Genomic DNA, 23,391 nt, shown 5'->3' on the forward strand with positions numbered 1-23,391 from the left:
GTTAGAGATTTGAAATCCATGTCTCACTGAAAAGTTAATTTAAACTTCAGAAACTGATTGAACTTACTATTTGCAAAGAACATTATTTCAGTACTTACCACATTGCGCTTCGTAGTATCTTCAAGGGTTTGGATGACTTTCAGTCTTTGTTTGAATCTCATTTGTTCAATTAAATCTGCCCGGATACTTCCGAATTTCTTGAAAGAGAAAAAGTAGTACATGATTGTCTGTGTATTAATATTCAGAATATTTAGATTGCCTTTAATGTATTTGAGAAATTAATTTAATTACATGATGTACCACAAATGAAGCTGCTGTTAATGCATTTTTCTAACACATTACAAAGTTACAAAGACTAGATTTTATTTTTCCCAAGAACTTATTTTAATTTGAAAGGTCTTAATTTCAAACTCTCTCATTTCAAACTGTAATCTCAGTAGTTAAGAAACTTCTTGCTGGGCAAATCTCTGTGAATAGATTGTTTCGTAAGTCCTCCTGCAGAGTTTTATTTCAGCTTGTCCTGGAATGTCTCATAATCACAACAGAAAGAGGATATTGAACTAACTGGATCTCTAATGGCTGAGACAGTACAGCAGTCCTTACATTCTGAGAATCTGAAACCAACTAGCAAGATTGCAATTTCCACTAGGAAGATATTCTCTTTAATACCCAAGTCTTACTTTCGAAAGTTTTATCACAATGCACGTAACAGTGTCAGTGTCCTGCGCATACTACAAAAGCATCCTAGGGGGAAAACCTATTAGGAATAATATTCTGTATTTTCATATGCAGAGGAATGCCTGATCCCTAAGATTTATTTTTGTAGAAGTATTATAAGCAGAAGTTTCTTGCCATCCAAAATCCACTTGTAACACTGAGGAATGCACAGATGATCAGCAGGAACAATAATGCCAGACATCAACTACACCACATGTAAAGCTATAAAGGGGTGGCAGGACACACTTTCACACAAGATGGGTTTATATTTCCAGTGCAAGTGCATCTACATAAGCAGGTCATTATTTCCTGGCACATTCTTGTAAATGAAATTAATGCTAAAGCTGCATTTATAGATAAAGGTGTTCACCTTTATCATGTACCTTAGCAGTAGAAAGAGGCTTCATGTACTTGTGAGCGTTTTGCAAATAAAGAAGTCTTCTGACAAAAATGGCATGTAGATAAACCTTCATGAATATCAAGCACCACAGAGGTCACAAGACCTTGAAAAGACAGATCTTTTGTGGCTTTTAGGCCACACCTATTCCAGTAATCAGAGTTTATTCACTGGTCTGGGGGCCAAATAAGAAGGTCTGTTCACATCCATAAAACTAAAACTCATGTAGTCTACCAAAAAGGAAGGTTGCAGGTGATTACCTTCTGGAAATGGTCCTTTGCCCAGGCAAAGTTTCAAACTGTACAAGGAGTTGTTGGAAGGGTGTCACCTGTTCTAGGTCAAAACAGTATCAAACCTTTCCACAGCACAGACCTTTGAGTGTCAGCCCTTTAGTTAAAATGGCCAAGATCCAGATACCACTGTACACACAGCTGAAGTGTTGAAGGCCTATTTTTTTTCCAAATTACCTAACATACAAATTAAATGAGTTAAACACATAACAGCTCTGATTATGAGTCTACACTCCTCAGCTAGTGAGTTATGCACAGGCTCTTAAAACTGCAGCGATTATGCATTATTTCAGCCACTTCTACTATAACTATTATGACACCAGGACCTATGGCTTCTGAATTAAATACAAAACTGAATGAAAGGATAAGAGAGTTCTTACTAAAAACTGTTTTCAGTATATTAAGAAAGCACTGGCAGTGTAAAATGTACTTGTTATGTATATGCTCTTATTTAAAGACTGTTTCTCCTTTAAAAGTAGAAAGCCTGCTCAGTATCATCACAGAGAGGGGTGCTAATCACTTATTTACCAAAAAATTCTTCTGCATCACTTCAACTTTTACTGGAGACTTCTCATATATGCATCTAACATGACTACATAAGAGCTGGACTGTGTCAGAGCATGATGGAAAGCAGATCTTTATAAAACAATTCAAATATTGTGCCTTTGCCAGTGCCATCAAGTTCTCAGACTCATCACATTCCCATGACAAATATCATAAGACAGTCAGAAGGGACAAAGTTTTCCCCTCTCCTTGGGGATGGTGTGTGTATACTTGAGGGAAAGCAAAGGTCTCCAGAAAAATCCCATCTTTTCTTCAGCTGTAGGTCTTCCTATTATTTTCAAATGATAAATGTCTACAAGACTAAGAATAGATGGTTACCTAGCAAGTACTCTTAACAGTTTAAATTCCAAAAAATAACAAAAATATGCTCACTTAGTTGATATTTCATTCTTTGTAGCTGTAACAAAGATAGCAGTGAGTTCTCAGCCCTGACTGCACATACCTCATGCAGAAACATAACAGGTGTAACAGATGCCTTAAAAGTTTTTGAATCTTAATAGTTTACTAAAGAATTGTTGGGGTTTTTTTTAATAAATTAATTAACAGCAACTCTCTTGAAACTAATTCTCTCTTTGCAAACAGCTCCTGCTTTCCTCACAGTTCCTCATTCCCCATGCTACTTGTTTTGCCTAATTATACTGAAGTGCAGTTGGTTATTTACCTAGAAGGAGCTACAAGGTTCTGTGCTGCAGAGGGCCCAAAAAGACAGACTGGCTCTGCATGGAGTCAGGTTATTCATCTTAGAGCAGTTACGCCAATGCAAGCAGTCTTCATGGTGAGGAAAATGGGAAAATGTAAGGGAAACACAATTTCACATAAACTCCCTCCTGGCCATTCTGACATCTACCAAACGTCCATCTACCCTGATACACTTTTCCTTTTAGCACAGAATACACAAAGGACTGCCTACTTCCTTATTAAACATGGTACATTAAAGCAAGGGGGGTTAGGGATATAGGAAGTGCCTTTGACAAAACTGTGCCATTGCTAAGTATAAACCAACTTCCTGAACTAAAATTACTCATTTACCCTGCATGTCAATAGAAGAGAATAATGTAAATTAAGGAGAAAAAATCTTTACATTTTTTCCTTAATTTTCATAAAAAATGGGTATGTCAGTGTAACCATCAGAGGTATTTTAACTGATGACATTTTTTTTAAATTTAAGGACAATGAAACCAGTCTGCAGATTTTAGTTGGTTTTGCAGGCTTTGTCCTGTCCTTTATAGATATTAGTTATTACTAGCTCCTTTCACTTGAATTTTTTTTTAGCTTTGGTGATAGTAGAGAATACAGTCACAATCAGCCCACGGTCACAATCAGCACTTGTTAAGAAAAAAAAGGCAAAAGAAACAAAGTTTCACTGATAATAGAAAGGTCTTCTGAAATCATACAGATTTCACTACTATTTCAGTTTGGAAAAGCACAAAAAAGCTTAAATGAGAATTAGCGTTTTTCAAGTTAAAAGTTCAGCCTTTTGTTTGTAAATCACTTTTTGGCCGTGGGCTGCTCTCCTTTGAGGCCTCAGACTTCTCTATGAGACAGCTCCAATTACAAATTTTGGTTAAAGGAAGATGAAAGTCTAACTCCTCTTCCTTGCTCCATTTCAGCCTTCTCAGATGAGTCTGCCTTTCTTCTGTGTCCTTTCTGTTTCAAGCAAAGCCAAACCATAGAGCATCAAATCCTCTGTGAAGCAGAAGTTGTGTGCATTGGCAAGTTCTTGTTAAGAAGTCTTATCCTACCTCATAGGAAGACCTGATTAGCCTGAAGATATCCACCTCAGGATAAGGCTCTACATCATCACTGAGCAGGGAGTGAAGATGAGGAATGGGAGGAAGAGTGCTGTCCTTATTAGTTATGCTGTCCAAGTACCTGGTGGGGAAAAAAATAAGGAAATGAGAAACCCAAGATAAATTTGTACACCCTCCCTTCTGAGGGTTAACAGCATACAGGTCGCATATTGATTATCAAATGTAAAAATGATCAAGCCATTATCTAGGAAGAGTAAGGTTATAGTACTGAAATTTATTAAGAAAAAAATTCCAAAGTTCCAGCAGCAGCTTGAAAACTGAACACGCTACCAAGCACAAGGAAATCAGAGGTTACACTCAGCAGTATTAGTTCCGATTAAATGACTCAAGCCACTCTATCCATCATCATCCTGCTTCACTGAGATCTGTTTGTTCAAGATCCTACCTAATTCTTCTGAGTTCTACTTAGTCTACTCCCAAAACAATCTCCCTCGACATCAAGGCTTTTTCTTAGTAACATTTAAAAGGCAGCAGGCTGAAGTAACAAAACTCATGTAATCCACTAAAATAATGAATCAAGTTAAATTTCTATAACCAGATTTGGGAAGTTTATTTGAATGTCTTGAAAGAAGGATTTATGTCTTGTTGGTCACTTAGCATTATTTTAAAATAATGGAAGGACTACCTTATGTGGATGAAAGGGGACTATAAGCATGTAAAGGATTTACATATATGGTACCGGTTTAAATTTAGTATTTCAACATAGAATATAAATCAGAAGAGCAAGCAAAAAAACCCCCAAAAACATGAAGATACTTAATTTTCTGTAATAAATACCTTCCCAAGACTGTCATGGCTTCTCCATCATCTTTACAGTTAAGCAGCTTGTCTACATTAGCTTCGAGGACAGCAAGTGCTAACTGAAATATCACCTTTATTCCTTCACAGAAGAAACAATCCACAACCACCACTGCACTTTCAAATGGCATTACACTGAGGAAAAGAGTGAGGAACCAGGACAGGGAGATGGTGGAGATTACACCCAAGTCCTGCATGCAGTCATAAAGCTGTGGAATGTAGTCACGAGCCAACTCTTCAAAGACACCTTGATCAACCAATGCTCCTGTTAAAGACAAATAAGGCTAAATTAATCCAGGAGCAACTGACACGTTGCCATTTAGGGGAGGAAAAAACCTTCTATATATCCTATGTATATAAATAAAAAGCCTAAGAATATTTTGCATGGTGCTTATGCACATTTTCTCACTTTCAAATAAGTAGCGGATTCTGTTATACTACTGAGCTATATATACAAATTGACCCATAATAAGGTTTTTTCTGTTTTAATTATATACTCCATAATAAATAAAAAAGGATTAATTTGGTCTAGCACCAGCTGAAGTTAAACAGTGGCTTGATATTATCATTACTAATTGGAGTAAGACCTCAGCATCACCTGTTGAATGAGGCCAAGGGTGACTGTGAGGGTTTAGATTTACTTCAAGAGAACCCCATGTTATACATGCCATTTTAACCAGGACAGGAAGAATAATTTCTAAGGCTGAGTATCTCAAGTATTTGTGAGACATAGTAAAAACAGATTCCATGATACACTGAAGTCACTCACTTCCACATACGCAAGGAAGCTCATCTGACAACAACAGCTTTCTGAAACTTGTGCCCTTTCAAATCAGAGGCACAGGCACAAAGACTTCTACTGCAAACTGCTAAAGCTCCTGTTTCCACCTTACCAGTCAGCTAACTGGATCATCTAAAACTCAAATTTTAGCCTCCCATCTCTTCTTAAAAATCTACTTTGCTTAAGCACACTTTAGAATGCCATCTGATCCTAAGTAAGTGATAAACTATTAACTATAACAGTACCTCTTCAGGAAATTGTCTTTATTCTCCTGAGCAAGCTGTCTTGTCACTAGCATGCACAGATACATCTACCCACATATTTGTTTCAGTACAAATACCACCAATTAATTTGGTTATTTTTTGTAGGGTCGTTTCAAAAATGTCCCCATAGCATACCAACAACTCTTGTGTTGTAGTAGTCAGGCAGCATACGCTCACACAGAGCCACCAGCAGCCAGAAAGCTTCCTCCTCTTTTGCATAAAGGAGGAGCACTGAAGTGACAATATTCATAGCCTAAAAGAAAGGGAAATACAATTATTCAATATCTAGTGCTGTACCTGGGCAGGTAAGTGGTTAGGAAATTAGCTACATCTCTCCCTGCAGATCCCAAACTGTTCGAGTACTTCCCTGTAAAAACAGCAGTGTTTCCCCGTGCTCAAAGAAAGGCTTAAGAAAGCCTCAAATCACAAAAAAATTTTAAGGTTTTTCCTTAGTTTTGTTGTTTTACTGGGGTTTTTTGGTGGGTTTTTGGGTTGGTTGGTTTTGTGTTGCGGATTTTTTTTTTAAGAAATCAAGATTTTTTTCCTAATCAAGGGCTGACTCAGGTCTGCAAGCATCACTGTTATAATGATATTGATATTCTGCCATAGGTGCTCTTGGGGAATCTGGGTCTGGTGCAGCCAAAACACCTCCCACAGCACTAGTCATGTGCCTGAATTCTCACTGTAGCTGGATCAAATCTCAAGGTTATTAATTACTGTGACAGCTTTAGGGACCAGTACTGAAGTGTCTTTCCACTGCTCCTCTGTTAAATAATCTTTGCAAACATTGTAGCTATTACTTAGTACCACACTTTGTTATTAAATAATTTATGATGGTATCTGTTAGAACTGCTTGCAGTATATTGCATCTAGAAGTCTTAACAGTCAGACATTAATCAGGCTTCTTAATACTAATGCATTTAAGTCTCCTCTTTGCAAAACTATGTAGGAAGGAAAAAAAAAGGCCCAGGTGATAAACCAAAATTACATAGTAAGAAAGAATGATTTAGGACCAGAAACTAAAGTGACTTGAATTATGGACATAAGAACCTCGAAACCATGCACAGGGGTCAGCATTAACTCTACAGATATATGGTTGGGACTCACAGTCATATCTCCTAGGACGCTTTATTTTTTGCCAAGTGTTTGGGGTTTTTTTGCTTCCATTTTTGTTTGTTTTCTTTTTTGGTTTCTTTTTATTGTTTTGAATGATTGCATGGCATCATTGAAAGAGGAAGGGAGGTTCTGGAGTGTTATAACTTATACACTGAATAATAATTCATGATAGGATGAATAGATAAAAATAGACAATAATTTAAGGCTCAACATAAAGTGTTTTGGTTTTCAGGAGATTTTTTGTTAATAAGGAAAGAACCTCTTCATGGTCCATTGTCATTTTCTGTAGACAGCTCTGTTATCATCTGTCCAGTTTCTAGATTTATGAGCAGAAAATATGCTTACAGAAAACATCTCTCAACATGTGTGGCTAATACTACTGTTAGAGCAGGTCCTTGTGTGACGTCCCTCTGGCCTCAGCACTCCTGCCTCTCTGCAGCACTGAGGCTTGAGCTCACAGCACCATCCACACCTCAGTGTACTTCACACAGCCAAACACTCATGCGCATGACTGAAGAAACACGACTGCAAGAAAAGAACTGGAATTCCAGAAACTGAAGGAGTGCAGGGTATTTCAATTACCTGACAATATCCTATGTTTGGATTTCTGAAAGCATAAGCTGTCAAGACTCTCCTTAAAGCAGCAATACCCATCTCATTCTGGAATGCAGGGTGTTCTGGAAGGGAGCGGTGCAGATCCCTTTCTATCTCTTCTGTAGCAAGATTGTATTTTCCCATCGATTTCTCCACTAGGTCCTCATAATAGCCAGGATGAGTGGCCATTTCATTAATGGCTCCTAGGAGAGAGAGGACAGTATTAAAACCAGGAGAAAAAGGAAGATTTAGCAGGTACAGCATTCCAACATTATGATCTACTCCCCTTCCATTCTGAATGTTACCAAGAACTTTGAAAGCAAATGTGAAAATATTATTTCTTTAAAGGTGATTAAAAAAAAAAAAAAAAAAAAGATGTGCCTTGATGATTATCACTCCTTCCTGTCTTCTCTACAGGCATTTTTATAATGAGGTTAAAATCTCTCTCAGCCAGAACAGGAGGCATGAAGAACAAACCAACTGTGCAGTCACATGGTATCATGAGCTCCCTCTGCAGCTGGCTGTGGGTTTTGTTATCCTAAATAACTCAAAACTCGTCTCTGAGAAAGCTACTTGCCCTGAGGACAGAGTAGATTAATGTTTGGTTGCAGAGAGTATGGTATGTCAGCAAAAAGCAAGAGACAGAAACTCATGAGCTCTATTCCTACTTCTGAAAATGACTCTGTCATCTTGGGCAGGGCACTCAGCCTGAGAGATACCACTGCATGCTCCCAGAGTTGCTATGAGATTTCACTACTGACTTTACAACTTCTCTGGAAAAGAAAAGCAAGTGTCAATAGCACAAAGTAATGTACATAGAAAACACAAATTATAGATACACTGTGAATATTGGTCCAAACTAGCTGTTAATAGGACACAAAAAAGAGCTGTGCATTCCTGTGTATATTTTCTGAAAACATTTCTTTAGTGCCCAGCAGCAAAGCGAAGATGTACATGACTATGTATTACTAGGGAAGAAACAGAAAACAAACCTGAAAGCATCATGTGCTCATACCCTAAGTGGTGTAGGTAGCTGTGGTAACTATCTTGGGGAGGGTAGAGCTAAAGAAGGCGTATGGTGATAGGTAATGAAGAAAGCCCTAGGTAGGACTGATTTCCATATAACTAATAATAAAATTCTTCAACTTCAAAAAAAAAAAACTTTAAGTGGACACAGATCTAGAGAATCCTTTTTAGCACAGAATCCCAGACAAATATTTTCCCACCGTTTTTCACATAATGGAAGCATCTAATAAAATGTTACAGTAGCTTTATTATCAACAAAAAAAAAGGTAGTGGTTACATGCAACATACCTAAACTCTGGAATTCCTTGCAACAATTGCTGTGAAGGCCAACAGCTTAACTGGATGCAGAAATTAATAAATAAATGGGAATTAGGCTTGCTGGTGGTTGCTGAACATCTAGAAGGTCCCTACACTGCTGGCTTCCAGTTACAGAGTGTGCATTCTGCTTTTTATATATTCTTCCTTAATTATGTGAGCCTGTTTGAGAAAGGGTATTTTCTGGTCTGAACGGAAATCTTGTCTAAACCTGTCTGATGCCTGTTAACAATCACAGCCTTACTTACTCCAAATATTTTCAGACACTTACTATGTGCACCTTTAATTATCTTTGAAAACCTTTCTTCCCTCATGCTTTTGCTTCTATCCCACAGACACATTCAACTGAAAACCTACCTGAAAAGAGCAGCCAAAGATCCCCTCTCATGCTTTCTGGAATGCCCTTTAGCACAAGGTCTCTTGTTTTCTCTGTACGATACATACAAACCCCTTGGCCATATTCAGCAAAGTGAATCTTCCAGGCCTGTTCCTTCAGGAACTCCTTAGCCTAAAAGCAAAGAAAGGCAGGCACAAAGATGCAGCTTCTCTTTCTAACACTCTGACCCACTAAAATCTTGAGTGCTAAAAAGCCTGCAATATCCTAACTTTCCAAGTGAGCAAGAAATAACTTGGCTACAGTCCAGTTATGTTTTAATGGGCTGCCTCCTCCCATTTCCTAGTTTCTATGCCAGTAGACCTTGCTGTTAAGAGAAGCAGTTATACTTAAGAGCAGGAATACAACCTCTCCTTGTATTACATCCAACTTGCTTTTATGTAGTGAAGTTATTTGTATGGGTAAAACAACAACATGTTCAAGCCTTTACTTCTGTGAAAAATACTGCCTTTTCTTAACTGTCTGGCAGAACAAAACTCTTCTGGGTCAGAAACATGGGTTTTAAAGCAAACATAATTTAACAGCTTTTTCAGTCAGGTGGAGCACTCAGAAGTGTATTTTACCAGCTTAGGGTTGAACTCCTCAGGTGACCTGCGCCGATACATTGTCATTAAAGCCTGAGTTGCTGTTGGAATGCCATTATCATTGAGGTTGAACTGTCGCTCTCCCTCCGACTCAGAGCTCAGGCTTTTGTGAGGGCTGGCAGAAATTAAACTACTTGACCTTGTAAACACCTGTAGAAAGCAGTCACAAGCAATACAGGCATAAAGATGAGCCAGTGTCTGGACTTCTTACTTCACTTTACTTAAAAAATTATACATGCTAACAGTTAACAAAAACATATGGCAGCAGAAATTAAACCAGTACAGAATAATGAAATAGCTTCCAGTTTTTCAATAGCTCTCCTGAAACACAACCACATTCTAGAACTAGAATTGCTAAGGTAATGTTAACCTTAACTAGCCCTGGGCAACTGAACTAGCTCCCTTGGTCTGTCAACATCATAGGACTGTTAGATTGTGATTTGGAATAAAAGGATTTTCTGACTTCTCAAACAGCTTTAAAACTGCATCACAGTAAAATCTCACAGAGCAGTTCACACCAAATGCCTGAAATTGCAAATAGGCAATCAGGCATACCTAGATATGTAGTCATATTACAAATTGTAGTAAATGTTTACAATTAATTTGTGTTTATAATTCAGTAGGTAGAATACTTAGATCCATTTACGGCAAAAGTTCCAGCACTATACATGCCTATGTGCTCTGATACACAACAACACAGTAATTACACCTCACCATCAACAAAGCAAGTAAAAACAATTATTTTAAGACACCCGTGACAAACAGGGTAGGGCTATTCAGGACAATACTATGGTATGGCTTAGTATAGACTCGGAATGTGAGATCTACCTACATAAAACCAAAATGATACACCACAAAAGCGTTTTCTCCTTTGAGATCTAACTACTATACTTTGCTGGGTTTAACAGAACTGATGAGGTCGTTATATGAAGCATCTGAATTTCATACTTAAAAGCTGGAATTCAGCAGAAGGCTTGACATTCAAAGAGCCTAAGAAAAATGTATCTAATCATATCGTTTAAGAAACATTTACTTTGCACACATATATAAGGAGGCAGTTCAGAATTCGATGTTCAGGACAGGGCTGTTGTTTTCTTGTTAGGTCAAATGTTCCGAAGTGCACTAGCAGTGCAAACCTGCTCAGCGTAGACATTATTTTCAGAAAAATCAAAAGATGGGATTTAGCAGCTAAAGTCTTGAATAAAAGGAGTTTCATGCCAACTGATAATTTCTTCAAATTATTAAAATTCCAGAATTCCATTTGAGTTGGACAAATTAATAGATATTAAAAGCACTATGCAATTAACCAGTTAATTAACTATGACACTTTCTAACAAGATACACTGTAATTTCAGAATGCAGCAGCAAGAATTAGAGTAGCTCTTCCTCAGCAGTGATGATTTCTCTTAGGTTTAACATGAAAAAGACAGATATCCCAATTGACAAATTTGAACACTTCAGCTCAAAGGCATTAACACAAAAGAGGTCACATTTCTGTGCCTAAAGGTTTAGCTTTGCAAAAACTTCAAGGTGTTTCCTGGTTCCTCTCTCCCCACACCAGTTAAAATCCCCTTCTAGTAAAATATTCATGTTCCTTCACATACCTCATCATCTGAGCTGATATAGCTTCCAGAAATATTTTTATCCAAGTATATTTTTGAAGTGGTTTGTTGCAGAAAGTCTGAGATCCTCTGTACAAGAAAGTCTCTGTCTTTCAAGTTGGCAAAGAGGAACGTCATTCTGTTTTTCGTGCTGATTGACAGTGGGCTGGGCAGCACACTGGAGCTGTCTGCCTTTTCCACTATTGTCACCTAGGGAGAAACAGTTGCTACAGCTTAAGATCTTTAGTTAATCAAGATGCTTGGTCTAAGAAATCATCTTAATACAATAAATCCATGCTCCTTCCATGCTTATATCTAATTCCTATGGACACCTCTTTGCCAGAAAACATGGTTTGCATACAAGGTCTTACAAGCCTGAAAGACGAAAGCTTTCATCCTTCAAACAACTGGCTTCAGTACATTTTCCACCAAAACTCCCCTGCACTACTCAGTTGATTTTCCTCAGGCTGTATTTTAAAAGAATCAGTAAAACAAAATTTCATCTGTGGGATACAAATCTTTTTTGTAGGACTTCCAAATCCCTCTCCTGCTTCCTAACATCATCAGCACAGGCTGAATCCACAAAAACCATTACCTACCTTTTACTGCCAATACATATGAATAAACCATTTTTGACATGACGCTCCTGTACAACTGTATTATAGTTGTATTCTGTGAAAACAGTTGCACAGTGTTATTTTAACTGCATTTTCACAGTACACAGAAACTTGCAACAAAGGGAAACTAACCCCATGTCTTCCCTTGCAAAGGAAAATAATCTAACCCTGTGAGGTAGAGGCTTCTGTTCGGCCTTCAATTGTTAGGGAAGTGGTCACTGATCTAACTGAACTCCAAACTGTAAACAGTACTCATACCACAATCTACTGAGTACAGGGAACGAGTTCCCTGAGATTTTGGTAAAGCACATTAACACAAAGAAATCTCAGGGATAAGTTATACACTGTCGATGAATTATATTAAGAGTTGTGTGTCCTAAACGTTACCACTATTAGCCTTAAAAATATATCAATCCATCAAGTTTGTGCAGTTCATACATTGAACAAAACACTTTTATGACTTTAGATGATTTCTTAGGTAATGAAAACTGACTTACTGCCTTCAGAATAGAAAGTGGCACATTTAATTTTGCTAGGACTTTTACTTTTGCTCCTTTAACCCTTTTTAAAACAGGAATCAATGGTAAGATGTGAGTGCTATAATATTAATAGCTCTCTAGCTAAATGGATAGGGTAACCATTTTTCATGCATTCTCTTTGAAGACTTAAAGACTGCAGTGCACCACTCAGGTGCTAAACCATTTCTCTGTTCTCCCCACCTCCCTTTATTCTTCTGTTAACAACAAATCTACTAGTTATTCGTTAACTTAAAGGACTTCACTAATAGCGTATTGAAGTTAGCTTAAAAGTGTTCCCTGTGTTTTCTGTTCCACTTAAAAACTGTTTGAGCGCAATCAGCACAAAAGACAGACAAGTTCTAAAGGCACAGGACAGACACTATTAAAGCAAGCTTAATTATAGCTCTGCTATAATGAGAGCTGATATCCACTTATTTCCTATTCAGTAGAGACACGCATATCTGAAGTGCTTTGTCTTGGAGAGGGCACCTGCTGTAGGTACAGTAAGCAGCGCACTGAAAAACAGTGAAAAACACTGAAAGCCACTGAAAAACATCTGTCCCCATCATAATTTCTGAATCAATGCTTTGCTATTGTCTCATCTGTCAAAACACCTCCAGGATATTACAGAACACTGGAACTAACTTAGGGTCTAACCCAAAGCTTTAATTAAATAGAAAGCTTTGCTTTAATTACTAATGGTACTGATCAGTTGTTCTGAGGACTGGCACTACCCCCTGGTATACTATTCTCCTTGCTGGTGCTGAGACTTAAAGCTGTTCATAAAGAAGCACTTATTCCTTCAGCTACTTCTGTCTCTTCAAGCTTTAAAGCTGCTCCGAATCCTGTGCTGCTGTGACTGTGGTTATCAAAAGCAGTTGCTGAATCTGCATCCAGGAAAAGAGGTCCTGTTAAATGAAGACTTTGCTCTCCTCCTCCACCACTTTACCTGCAGGACTGCCATTCCCTTTGCTTTCCAGACAAACAGTGCAACCATAGTCGAATGTCTCATCCCAAACAACCAAAGTCGTTGCAACAAGTTGCTGAGAAGCTGTACTTCAAAGTTTTTTTAACAAGTACCCGTTTTAATGATTTGTGGAGGAAAACAGTGCCTTGAAATATTCTGTGGTTCTTCAGTCAAGACAAACTGTCCTTGGTTACATCAGCTTTGCTACTACTTCCAAAACTTTCTTAACAAAGTTTTCCATTAACCTACAAATCAAGTCAACCACAAAAAAACTCCCCAACATAATTATTTTTTTATTGCATCAAACATACTCTCCATACCGAACATCTGGTTTAAGTAACCAGCTTTAAAAAGGGAAACACACCAATTTGAAAAATGTTGACAAAATATTTTCCACATACAAGAATAAACAATGGCAAGTCTGTGTGAAGAGGCAATTCAAAACTTTAGGATTATGAATCTTTTTACATCTGACAAAAGCAAATCTTAACTGATAAGATTCTTTAACAGAATTTCCACTCATCAATCTGGGAAATTTCACCCTCCACTCCTCCCTATGAGGCACAAAACATGGAAAATTGGGCTGTAAATCAGAATACAAGTTATGAGAGAGGAAGAACTCAGAGAGTTATGAAACTGATGGAAAAAACTCCATGTGAATTTTAGTAGTAGGAACTGAGAACTAAGATACGCAGTCATTAAATATTACTTAGAACACATCAGAATGGCATGCTCACAAGAGATTAAAAGCATGAAAATAGGCTTTTCTCCAAAAAAATCAACAAAAATAAACAAATAAAAAATAAATAATAATAAAAAGACTCCACCAAAATAAAAAAATTCAAAGCTAGGCTGAAATATCTAATAAGATATTGCTTTACTACTTGCCCTATAAATTTAAAAATACAAATAACTTACCTCTCGAAGAGGGATAATAAGGCTGCACAAGTTCTCTTCTTTACTAGTAAAGCAAATGTAGTTTGTAGAAACAAACATCTGACCCAAAATATGCATTTTGTTGAATGGAGTCCAAAGAGTACAGTCAGTGTGTCCATCTAATTTCTCATCCTTGGGAAGTCGGAACAATGCACGATATCTCTCGCTCTTTGCCCTGGCATCAAGATCCCTAAAAAACCCACAGAAAGATTTTCTTGTTTTAAGGAATATATAATACACTTTAAGATATATTTTATGCAAATCATTGCAAGCTACCTGCAACTCAGCTAAGCAAGGAGTGTACAGCAAAAAGGTGGAAATAATTTGCATATAGGGGAGGTATAGGCTTCACTTTTGGAAGGTTCTAAAACTACATGAAAAAAAAAGTCTGCCATGAATGACTTAGACATTCATGCTGACTTCTCAGAGAGGAAAGACTGAGTGAGTTTTTCATATTCAGCCCTACTGTCTCAGAATATATACAGTGAATCCATTTTTTGCTAATAGTTATAAAAAATGCTTCTTTGAGGCTTATTTATTAACATGATGGAATCCTTAAGGTTAGAGTTTGTTAACAATTTCAAGACAGTCTTGATAATGCATTCAGTGCAAAACACTCAATAGTAAGGACAAACAAAAGTGATATAATGCATTTTGGATGTCACTAAGTAATGAGAAATATAAACAAGCACTGGCTATAATTCTGTACGGTACACTAACATGAACAACATATAAAGAAAAAATGTAAAAGAAACTAACAAGCTGAAGTATGATGTAAAAAAAGCAGAAAAATTTTCCAGGTAACTTTTCACCCCTTCAAATTTTATGTCAATTTTTGTATCACTGTTACCTAATTCTAGATAGAATTAATAACCTAGAGTAATTTCTCAATTCCAGCAATAAGACCAAGTATGAATGCTAGGCACATTTCTTAACAACACATAAATCACTTTATTACCTACCCCTACTGACATAAAATGGCCTTACAACAGATACCTAAATGCAGCCAGTGTCAGAAGATACACTAAAGAGCTTCTGAACAAACGAGCATTTGGCTCAAGTAACTTTATTTTTGCAACATGTTAGTATTCAAGTGTTTTCCCTTCCCTATTTCAACCAGATACCAAGTAATTATATTTAAATAATTACTCACATTTTGCCACTGCTGGAATCAACTATTCCTTTTGGAGTTACAGTAAATGGCAGCAACACTAGAAAACTTTTGGACAAAATCCTGCAAGTAAAAGGACTGAGGAGGAACAAATGAGTAAGAGCCAGTGATACCTACCGTTTTAGAGCAGATACTTTTTTGGGGGATTTCTTTTTCAGTTTGGGTAATGACCTGTCTTGTTCAAATCCTTCATTGTCCAAAAGCTGTCGCATAGCTATATTGGCAAGCTGTTCCATTAGTTTAAATGTCTCACTGATATTAAGGAATACTGAGAAGAAATGTTCACTTGACCTTGTGCTCACTTTGATCATATCAGGGAAGAGCAGTGTAGCATTCTTCTCAAGCTGAGTGATATCAACCCAACGGATAACTAACTTTGCTGAACAGGAGCAAACAAAAAAACAAGATTCAGTACAAAAGAGCATATTCAGGAGCTTTTAGCTTCTTCTTCCTGTAACATGCATTCAGCTGACTTTTTCTTGCATCTTGAAAAGTTGGGAGCACAGCATAAAGAGACCAAGTTTGTACAAACAAACCATTATCACCTGACAAGCAGCAGATAAAAGAGTTTAAATATCATTTACTTTATTTACAGAACACCACACAAGCATTACAAAGCTAGACGAGCTAACATGACTTATCATTGTCACTGTACTTGCTCAGACTCTGATGTCCTCTTTTCCTATGGAAGCAAAGAAACACAGTCTAAACACATCAGACAGGCTTGTGTTATTTTTACACAGTAAAAAGTTTCAAATATTACAGCCATGACAGAACCTTAGCTTTTCTTCCAACACCAATACAGGTGGTGTCCTTATAGCAGGGGCTAAATCCCAGGACTGATCCATTGCCCGTAACCAAATACTGCTGAATTGTTCACCTCTACTGTGCTTTGAATTAACTCCCTGTAGAGCAGACTGGTTGCAGCCACACTATGCAGTTCTTTATTCTGGGTCTCCTCTGAAACCTTTCTGATGCTCTGGTGTTGTACAAATGTAGCTGTGTCATTTAAGGTTGCAAAGTCTGCCAGGATAGTACTTGAGGATTGTGTAAGAGCAGAAGGAGCCAGAACTGGTGTGATCTTGTCCCTGTTCCCTTTCGGGCATAGCCCCTGAGGTGAACTATGTTTCTAGACAATGCCAGGTACTGTTTTACACAGAACTACTTTGAGAAAGACAAAACAAACAAGAGAACAAGCACACAGATAAGCACTGTGACAATCAGGGAATTCTCCCTGCTTCTCTTTTCCTCAGCAGTGTCTTTGTACCTTCAATGATCAGTACATGAACAGTAACAAACTACAGGAGATTTCCTAACAATTTTTAGATGCACAAATTACCATTCCACTGAAAACATACCTTCCCTGCCCATGAGGAAAGAGTAAAAGCAAAGGTGATTAATGCTGAGATACACCCAGCCCTGACGGGGAACCTTCCCCTTCCAGTAACTGCAGGAGTAGTAGTTCACTAATTTCTCTTCTTCTGGCATTCCAAACAGCTTGTGAAATTTCACTATGGCTTCCTTGAATTTTTCTGTGTCATCGTCCTCTTTGATGCCGTTGATTTTGTTGTACTCAGCAATGATGCCCTGGTAGGGAATGGAAGAAGGACACATACTGTTAGTGGCCATGGGCTATCAGATATCCTAATTCCCACGGCTGGCTGGGCCACAGGCCACAACGGTTATTGCAATGCCAAGGAAGTCTTTCAGTCATTCTTTGGCTTATGTAGTTATTTACTTTATTCAAGGCTTTCTTTCTAATGACCTTACTCCCTACTGTGCATATGTCAAAAGCAACCAAACACCAACCCCTTGCCAGTACCTTGTTTTAAATTAACCAGCCTAACTCAAATACTCTTAACAGCTCAGTAAAGCACCTATGATCTGTAGTATTAAATGACTTCTGTGACCCCTCTTATTGGACCTTGAGCAAAGAAGAAGAGCAGAAGGGGGGAAAAAAAAGAAAAAAAACCAAAGAAATCTTCTATTAGATTAACTAATAGGATGGAAAAAAATTCCCATTTTCAGGTGCAGATGAAATTCATGAAATTTGAAGTGGCAACAGGTAAAAAGATGTTTTTTGATATCTCAAAGACTATGGTCCCTTCTGTTCTATACTGAAGCTCTACTTGATTAGCTTATTTTCCCAATCTTCTTTACAATCATCTCTATTGTCTTTTATATTAAAGTTATTAAATGGAAAGTGACATTTTGCCTTTAACTTGCTCCATACTTACGTGAAGGGCAGAGTATAAGACAGAGAAGCATCGTTCACATTTAGTATTTGTCCAACTCTAAGAAGTAACAATTTCCTTAAAGGATTATATTTCAAAACACAGATGTCCTCATGTATAAGGTATTTCCATGACCATCTATAGCCCTCATACCTGATTCACTGGTAAAACACAAGCAACTGTGGGATTCTTAAGAGAGCTGACTTACTATATGAAACATTAAAAGAGGAACGAGGCAAAGCCAGGGCTTTGAACACACACTCAGTAAATAGAGTAATTTTGCTTACAATCTTTTACCAAAGTGTTTATTTTTAGATAATTATTAGTACCGAAAAAGTACATTTTGCCAGTATGGCTATTATCTGTCCTATAAAGAGAAAAAGAAATTCTGAGAAAACCAACACCCCCCCTTCCCACCAAGCAAACAAATCAATGAAACAGCAACCCTTAACACCTGTATGAAGTGTAAATGCCAATAATACAGGATTTAGCTACACAGAAGAGGGGGAGGAGACATTATGAGTGCATTTAAAAAAATTGAAATTAAGCCTTGCAATGGAAAAACAGTTGCACAGACTACTGTTAAAGTTTAAGACAGTCAACACTGCAATTGATTTTAGAACTTAAAAAGCTTTAAGCCCTGCCTATATATTTATATGGGTTTTTAAAAAATCCCACTGCTGTAGCTACATGCACTAATCCCAGTTTCCCTGATTTTTTCACACGTTGCTACTTAGCATCTGGTATTCCATCAAAAAGGCAGAGCAGCCTAGGGACTACCAACTCCAGTTTGTTTCAAATTCACATGAGTTTATCTTCCACAGTCATATTTATCATTAACAACATTTGTAGTAATAAATGCACTACCTGTATTTTTCCTCTAACAAATGTGTTTATGTCATTCTCATTTTCAAAGATTGAAAGAGTTTGCAACAAATTCTGTTCCAGCCATTCCCAGTGTTCAGTGATTTCCTTCCTCGAGCAACCTATATTAAAAAAAAAAGAACCAAACCAAACCAAAAATGAAAAAAGAAATAATTCATTAATGTCAATGTCCTTTTAAACATAAACAAAAAACTCCAAGAAAACTTGCCAGTAACTGGAGATGCAATATTTTACTAGATGCTGTCCTTCTGGAAATTCCAAAATTTTCTCACATTGTATTTAATTTAACGACTCCAATGAAGGCAACAGAATGCAACATTCTGGGCAACTTCTAGGGGAATGTCACAATTCTGGTGGAGCACAGATACATAAATCACATTGCAGAACAGCCTGCTTATGTAATCAATATTTCAGAATCAAAAATGATTGCCACTGCTGCTTCTCCTTAAAACTACTGGATGCAACCAGACCTTTCTGGAACTCAGGAGGTGATCTGAACACTATTTTATTTCTTGTTGGCTTTTACACTGCTGTAAAAAGCAATGATGAAATGCATGAGCTATGTATATAAAACTAAACTGTCATCAGAAAAATTGCTTAGCTCATAAGAGCAGTGACAAGCAGTGCAGACGCTATCATGATGAACTGTTTCTTAAAGCTGTCTCCTTCTGGTTTGTGGTTCATGAATTATTTTTCATCACTTCTTCTGAAACTGCTTTGTTTGATTATTCTCAACCCGTAACAATACATTTCTTTTTTCCCACTGCTTTTTGTCTCCATTATCTTACTATTTACTCTCCCAGTCTCCTCTACAGCAGATCATGCAATCAGCCCAAAACCTACACCCCAGTTCTCAACAATTCATCATCACAGGATAGGTCTTTCTCTTTGCTTTGTTTACTCAGGATTAGAATACACATTTGCTGCAATGTTTTAAACTACAGGTTATTTTATCTCTGTTACTGGAAAGTTTTTGCCTATCTTAGCGTATCAAAAGTATTCACCATTTTGCCATCATTGGCCTCCTAGGAAAATTAAGCTCTTCCCTGGCTCTTAGGGAAGGGGAAAACACCCAATTTAACAGTTAAAACACTGCAATTCGAAATGTCTGACTGGAAATAAAAATGAAAATCACTACAACATAGCAACTTGCATGAAAATGCATATAATTACCATTACCACAAAAACCCTACAGCAGTTCTATACCTGAAAAACACACAAGCCACTGTAAGAATGACAGATTTTATAGGTGGAGAAGGATCTAAAAAAGTTGTTAATTTCCAAACAGAATTTACATATACCACAGTTTTTGCCTTAAACTGAGCACTAGCAGACTGGGAGGGACACTGGCATGGGAGACAGCAGGGCTGCTACAATACGAAAGGCTGATTGTGTACAACACTTTGCATTCCTAGCTTATCAGTATGCTTAAAATTGTTCTTCCAAAGTAACTAATAACAATTCTCCTGTATAATTCAATAGACAGAACTCTAAGCTGTGACACCTTTAACCCAACACTGCACTGGAGAAAGGGCTGTTAACAAGACTTCTTTCCAGAGCTATAAGGCTTCAGATCTACCAGCCAGAATTCTCATATGTCCTAGATCGGTAGAGTTAATATCCATGAAAATTCACATCGACATCTAATTATAAACAAATCTGTCTAAACAGTCATTTTAGAGCAGACAAACCCCCTTGGATTACTTTCACCCTCAGAATAGTCTTGTACTGAGCAAGACCAAATGTCATAAACAAATCATGAAACAATCACATTTCTTCGAGTCACTCTGTACAGCTACCTACTGAAGATAATTTCTTTATTGAAGGCAGAGAAAAAGACAAATTTCTGTAAAAATAAGAGATTAGAAGTACCAAATAACCAGCAGTCTACCCTTAGGGAACAGGGAGGGATAATGCAGGACAAAATCTGAGTTGCATAGCTAAATGCAGCCAAAGCCCTTAGTAACCCGTATAATTTTAACAACCCTTGATCAGTTCAGAAAGAATTGCTTTAGTTGCAAATTCATAAAATAACCACAGCGCAGAACCTTAGGGAGCACTGGGCTGCTCAGCTTCAAAGTTGTATAAAAAGATTATTTGCTCTCCGTAAAATTTTACCTCCCTGTAAGATCCACACTACTCCCCTCAGGTGACAAGACTATGCTAATGCAGTCTCTTAATTTAATGAAAACAACTAAGCCATCAACGAGGTATTAGGAGACTAAAAGTTCAAGGAACACTCCACAAAATGGAATCAGAGATATATACATTAACTACATTAGCAACTTCAATTAAGGCTAAGATTCATAATTGAAGAGCATGTTTATTAATACTAGCTTAAATTTAGACAGAGCACTGTACTTCTACATAAAACCCACAATATCTTTCTCAGAAGAGAAACAAAATTCTTACAGTTCAGCAGCATCATAAATTTCTACATATATGGTACATTTATTTATTCTGGGGCCATAACTCATAACTCTGCTTTCCATTTTATGTCCCTGCTTGAGGACACACTGTAGGTATAAAACTATAGTCATTATCTATAGGTGTCATGCAAAAAAACCTAAAGAGAAGTCACATGGCCTATTTCCAAAGTCTTAAAAATAAATTCTGAATATATGCATTGTATAAGGGTCTTTGAAGAAACACTATTTTGTTGAGAGCTTTGTGATGCGCTATTTTCTTTGGAAGGGAGTCTGCAAACAACAAGAAAACTTGTGTCCTCAGCTGCCCCCTTTCAAGCTTATGGGATGGAGGTGGTTACTAATTGCTGTGCACTGACATCTGGATGAAAATAAATAAACATACAAGCAAGTACTTTTACCCTTCTTTCTCTTCTGAGATCCATGGAAAGCTGACATGCATTACATATGGTCACAGCAGAGTAGATGACAGTACAAAGCATGCCATTAAATGCAGATTTGGGAACAACCTTCTTAATACTGACAACTTCATTAATATCTGGTTTTAGTATTAGTTGTCACTAAGGGTAAATTATGTTATTTTTATTTTTAAATCTTCAGGGAGTTGGTATTAACGGGTGTAGAAGGGAAAAAGATTGTTTGAAGTGATGCATTCTTTCAGGTCTGATACTACCAAAAATAGTATAAAATACTTGCTCTAATAAGAGCTATTAGAAAAACTTCTGATTGGATTCAGAACGCAATACTTTGATATCACCTTGTCAGACACAGAAATCATATGCTCCTAAGAACAGAGCCTGCTTTGAACAAAAATTATTAGATCTATAGCAAACCTTCATCTATTCCTCCTTCTCTTCCCTTTCCAAGAGGGTATTTGTCTGGAGGAAAAGTCATCCAAATAATCTAAATGTCAAATTTTATTGGGAGAACGGGCACTAATGAAGTGGCACAGTTAGGCCAGAAGAAGCAATAGCTTCGTTAACCAGCATTTTTGAATGTCAGGCAGCACTGAGGGTGCTGGAGGTTACCAGGCCATTAAAGAGATGATAGGTATGTATGCACTTCTCATTTGTTCTCTCTTCTCAATTTTCTTCAAATGAACAGAATTTTGGCTGTTGCCAAAAATGTTGTTGCCAGTGGAACTTTTGAGCTGGAGGAGCTGCACTGAAAAGTTTCCATTTGCTAAGACTGAAAAGCAATACTATCAAACCAATGATCTGACCTGACAAGCTTGGCTAGTAAAAGCTAAATGACCTGGATCTTCTGCATTTAACTCCAAACACTATTTTCAGAGACAGCAGACAAAACCAAAGACTAACTCCATTCTGTTTTATGCTACCTGCAATAGGTACCTGACCACAGAAATAAGCATTTAGTACAGGATCTGATACATGTGAAAATCCTATTTGATGTACAAAAATATCAACTCAATTGTTTTCACTACTATAATGACAAAATGAGCTCTCTTACTGCTAGATCTGTCCAAGCTGGAGCATTAAAGACCAAAACTCTTGAGTTATTCCATCTCTGTAAGAACATACACTTCTGTAGTTAACTTTAACTTAGCTACCACCTTGCTGAATTCTAAGTATGTTATATTTAGAAAGACCATACACTGCCTGAAATAAACATCCAGGAGGTAGGGCATCCCAGGGATCTAGATGGTATTAACCTGCAGGAGAGAGAGGAAATGTCACACTGCTTGCTATTTAGTATTCACGTGAGTGCTGGGGCTGCACTTTCTTCCTGGTTACCATTGCAAGGGAAGCCAGGTGCCCTGTCTGGGTAACTAGGTTGCTATAATCCAAGTACTCCTCCCAGCATCCTCTTTAGAGACACCCCATCACCCAGGAATGCTGCCATCACTTCAGAAGTGCTGCAGGAGTGAGACCCGGATATGGAGAAGAGCATGCAAGAAGGAGGAATGGGTACTGCTGGTTTGGGAACATCTTTGGGAGAAGAAAAGTGGGAAGTAACAGATGTTTCTGTCCCGGCTCCATGGCCATTTCTAGTTTCATTCAGTCATTGTGCATAACACACCCCCCCATGCTGGCATTCAAGGTCTGACTATCAGAAACTCTGGAGAATCCGAATTTTATCACTACAACAGGTTTTCATCCTGACCCATTTATTTGTCCTGAGATGACTGTGCTCAGCAGGAAGGATGCTCTCTTAGCTGTGACACAGTATCCAGGAAGAATAAAAATCCACGTCAGTGTATTTGTCCTTACCACAGGCAATAGTCCAGTAGACCAAGGAGTCTGGTGCTTGGTAGAGGATTCGATATGGTGCCACTCTGGCACTGGAGTCCAACACGACGTCAAGAGTACCCACAAGGAGACCTATGGAAGAGGAAATTCTGATGAACGTACAGTGATGGAAAATC

At 37.6% G+C, this 23,391-nt stretch overlaps 1 protein-coding gene across 2 annotated transcripts in view; it reads right to left on the bottom strand.

The window, feature by feature from the left end:
• The window catches only part of TBC1D9 (TBC1 domain family member 9), a 48,476-nt gene that overhangs the window by 11,014 nt on the left and 14,071 nt on the right, over window positions 1-23,391 (bottom strand). For both annotated transcript variants that reach the window (XM_039550927.1, XM_039550928.1), the window contains exons 2-14: window positions 23,237-23,347; window positions 18,562-18,680; window positions 16,819-17,047; window positions 15,578-15,839; window positions 14,272-14,479; window positions 11,255-11,461; window positions 9,630-9,800; window positions 9,030-9,180; window positions 7,320-7,534; window positions 5,757-5,874; window positions 4,557-4,842; window positions 3,711-3,840; window positions 99-197 (exon numbers count right to left, since the gene is read on the bottom strand). In XM_039550927.1, the coding sequence (XP_039406861.1) occupies window positions 99-197; window positions 3,711-3,840; window positions 4,557-4,842; window positions 5,757-5,874; window positions 7,320-7,534; window positions 9,030-9,180; window positions 9,630-9,800; window positions 11,255-11,461; window positions 14,272-14,479; window positions 15,578-15,839; window positions 16,819-17,047; window positions 18,562-18,680; window positions 23,237-23,347 (2,306 nt within the window). The remainder of the gene's footprint in view (window positions 1-98; window positions 198-3,710; window positions 3,841-4,556; window positions 4,843-5,756; window positions 5,875-7,319; window positions 7,535-9,029; window positions 9,181-9,629; window positions 9,801-11,254; window positions 11,462-14,271; window positions 14,480-15,577; window positions 15,840-16,818; window positions 17,048-18,561; window positions 18,681-23,236; window positions 23,348-23,391) is intronic.

The sequence above is a fragment of the Corvus cornix genome, chromosome 4 (assembly GCF_000738735.6).
Source record: "Corvus cornix cornix isolate S_Up_H32 chromosome 4, ASM73873v5, whole genome shotgun sequence".
In the NCBI taxonomy this organism is placed as follows: Eukaryota; Metazoa; Chordata; class Aves; order Passeriformes; family Corvidae; genus Corvus; species Corvus cornix.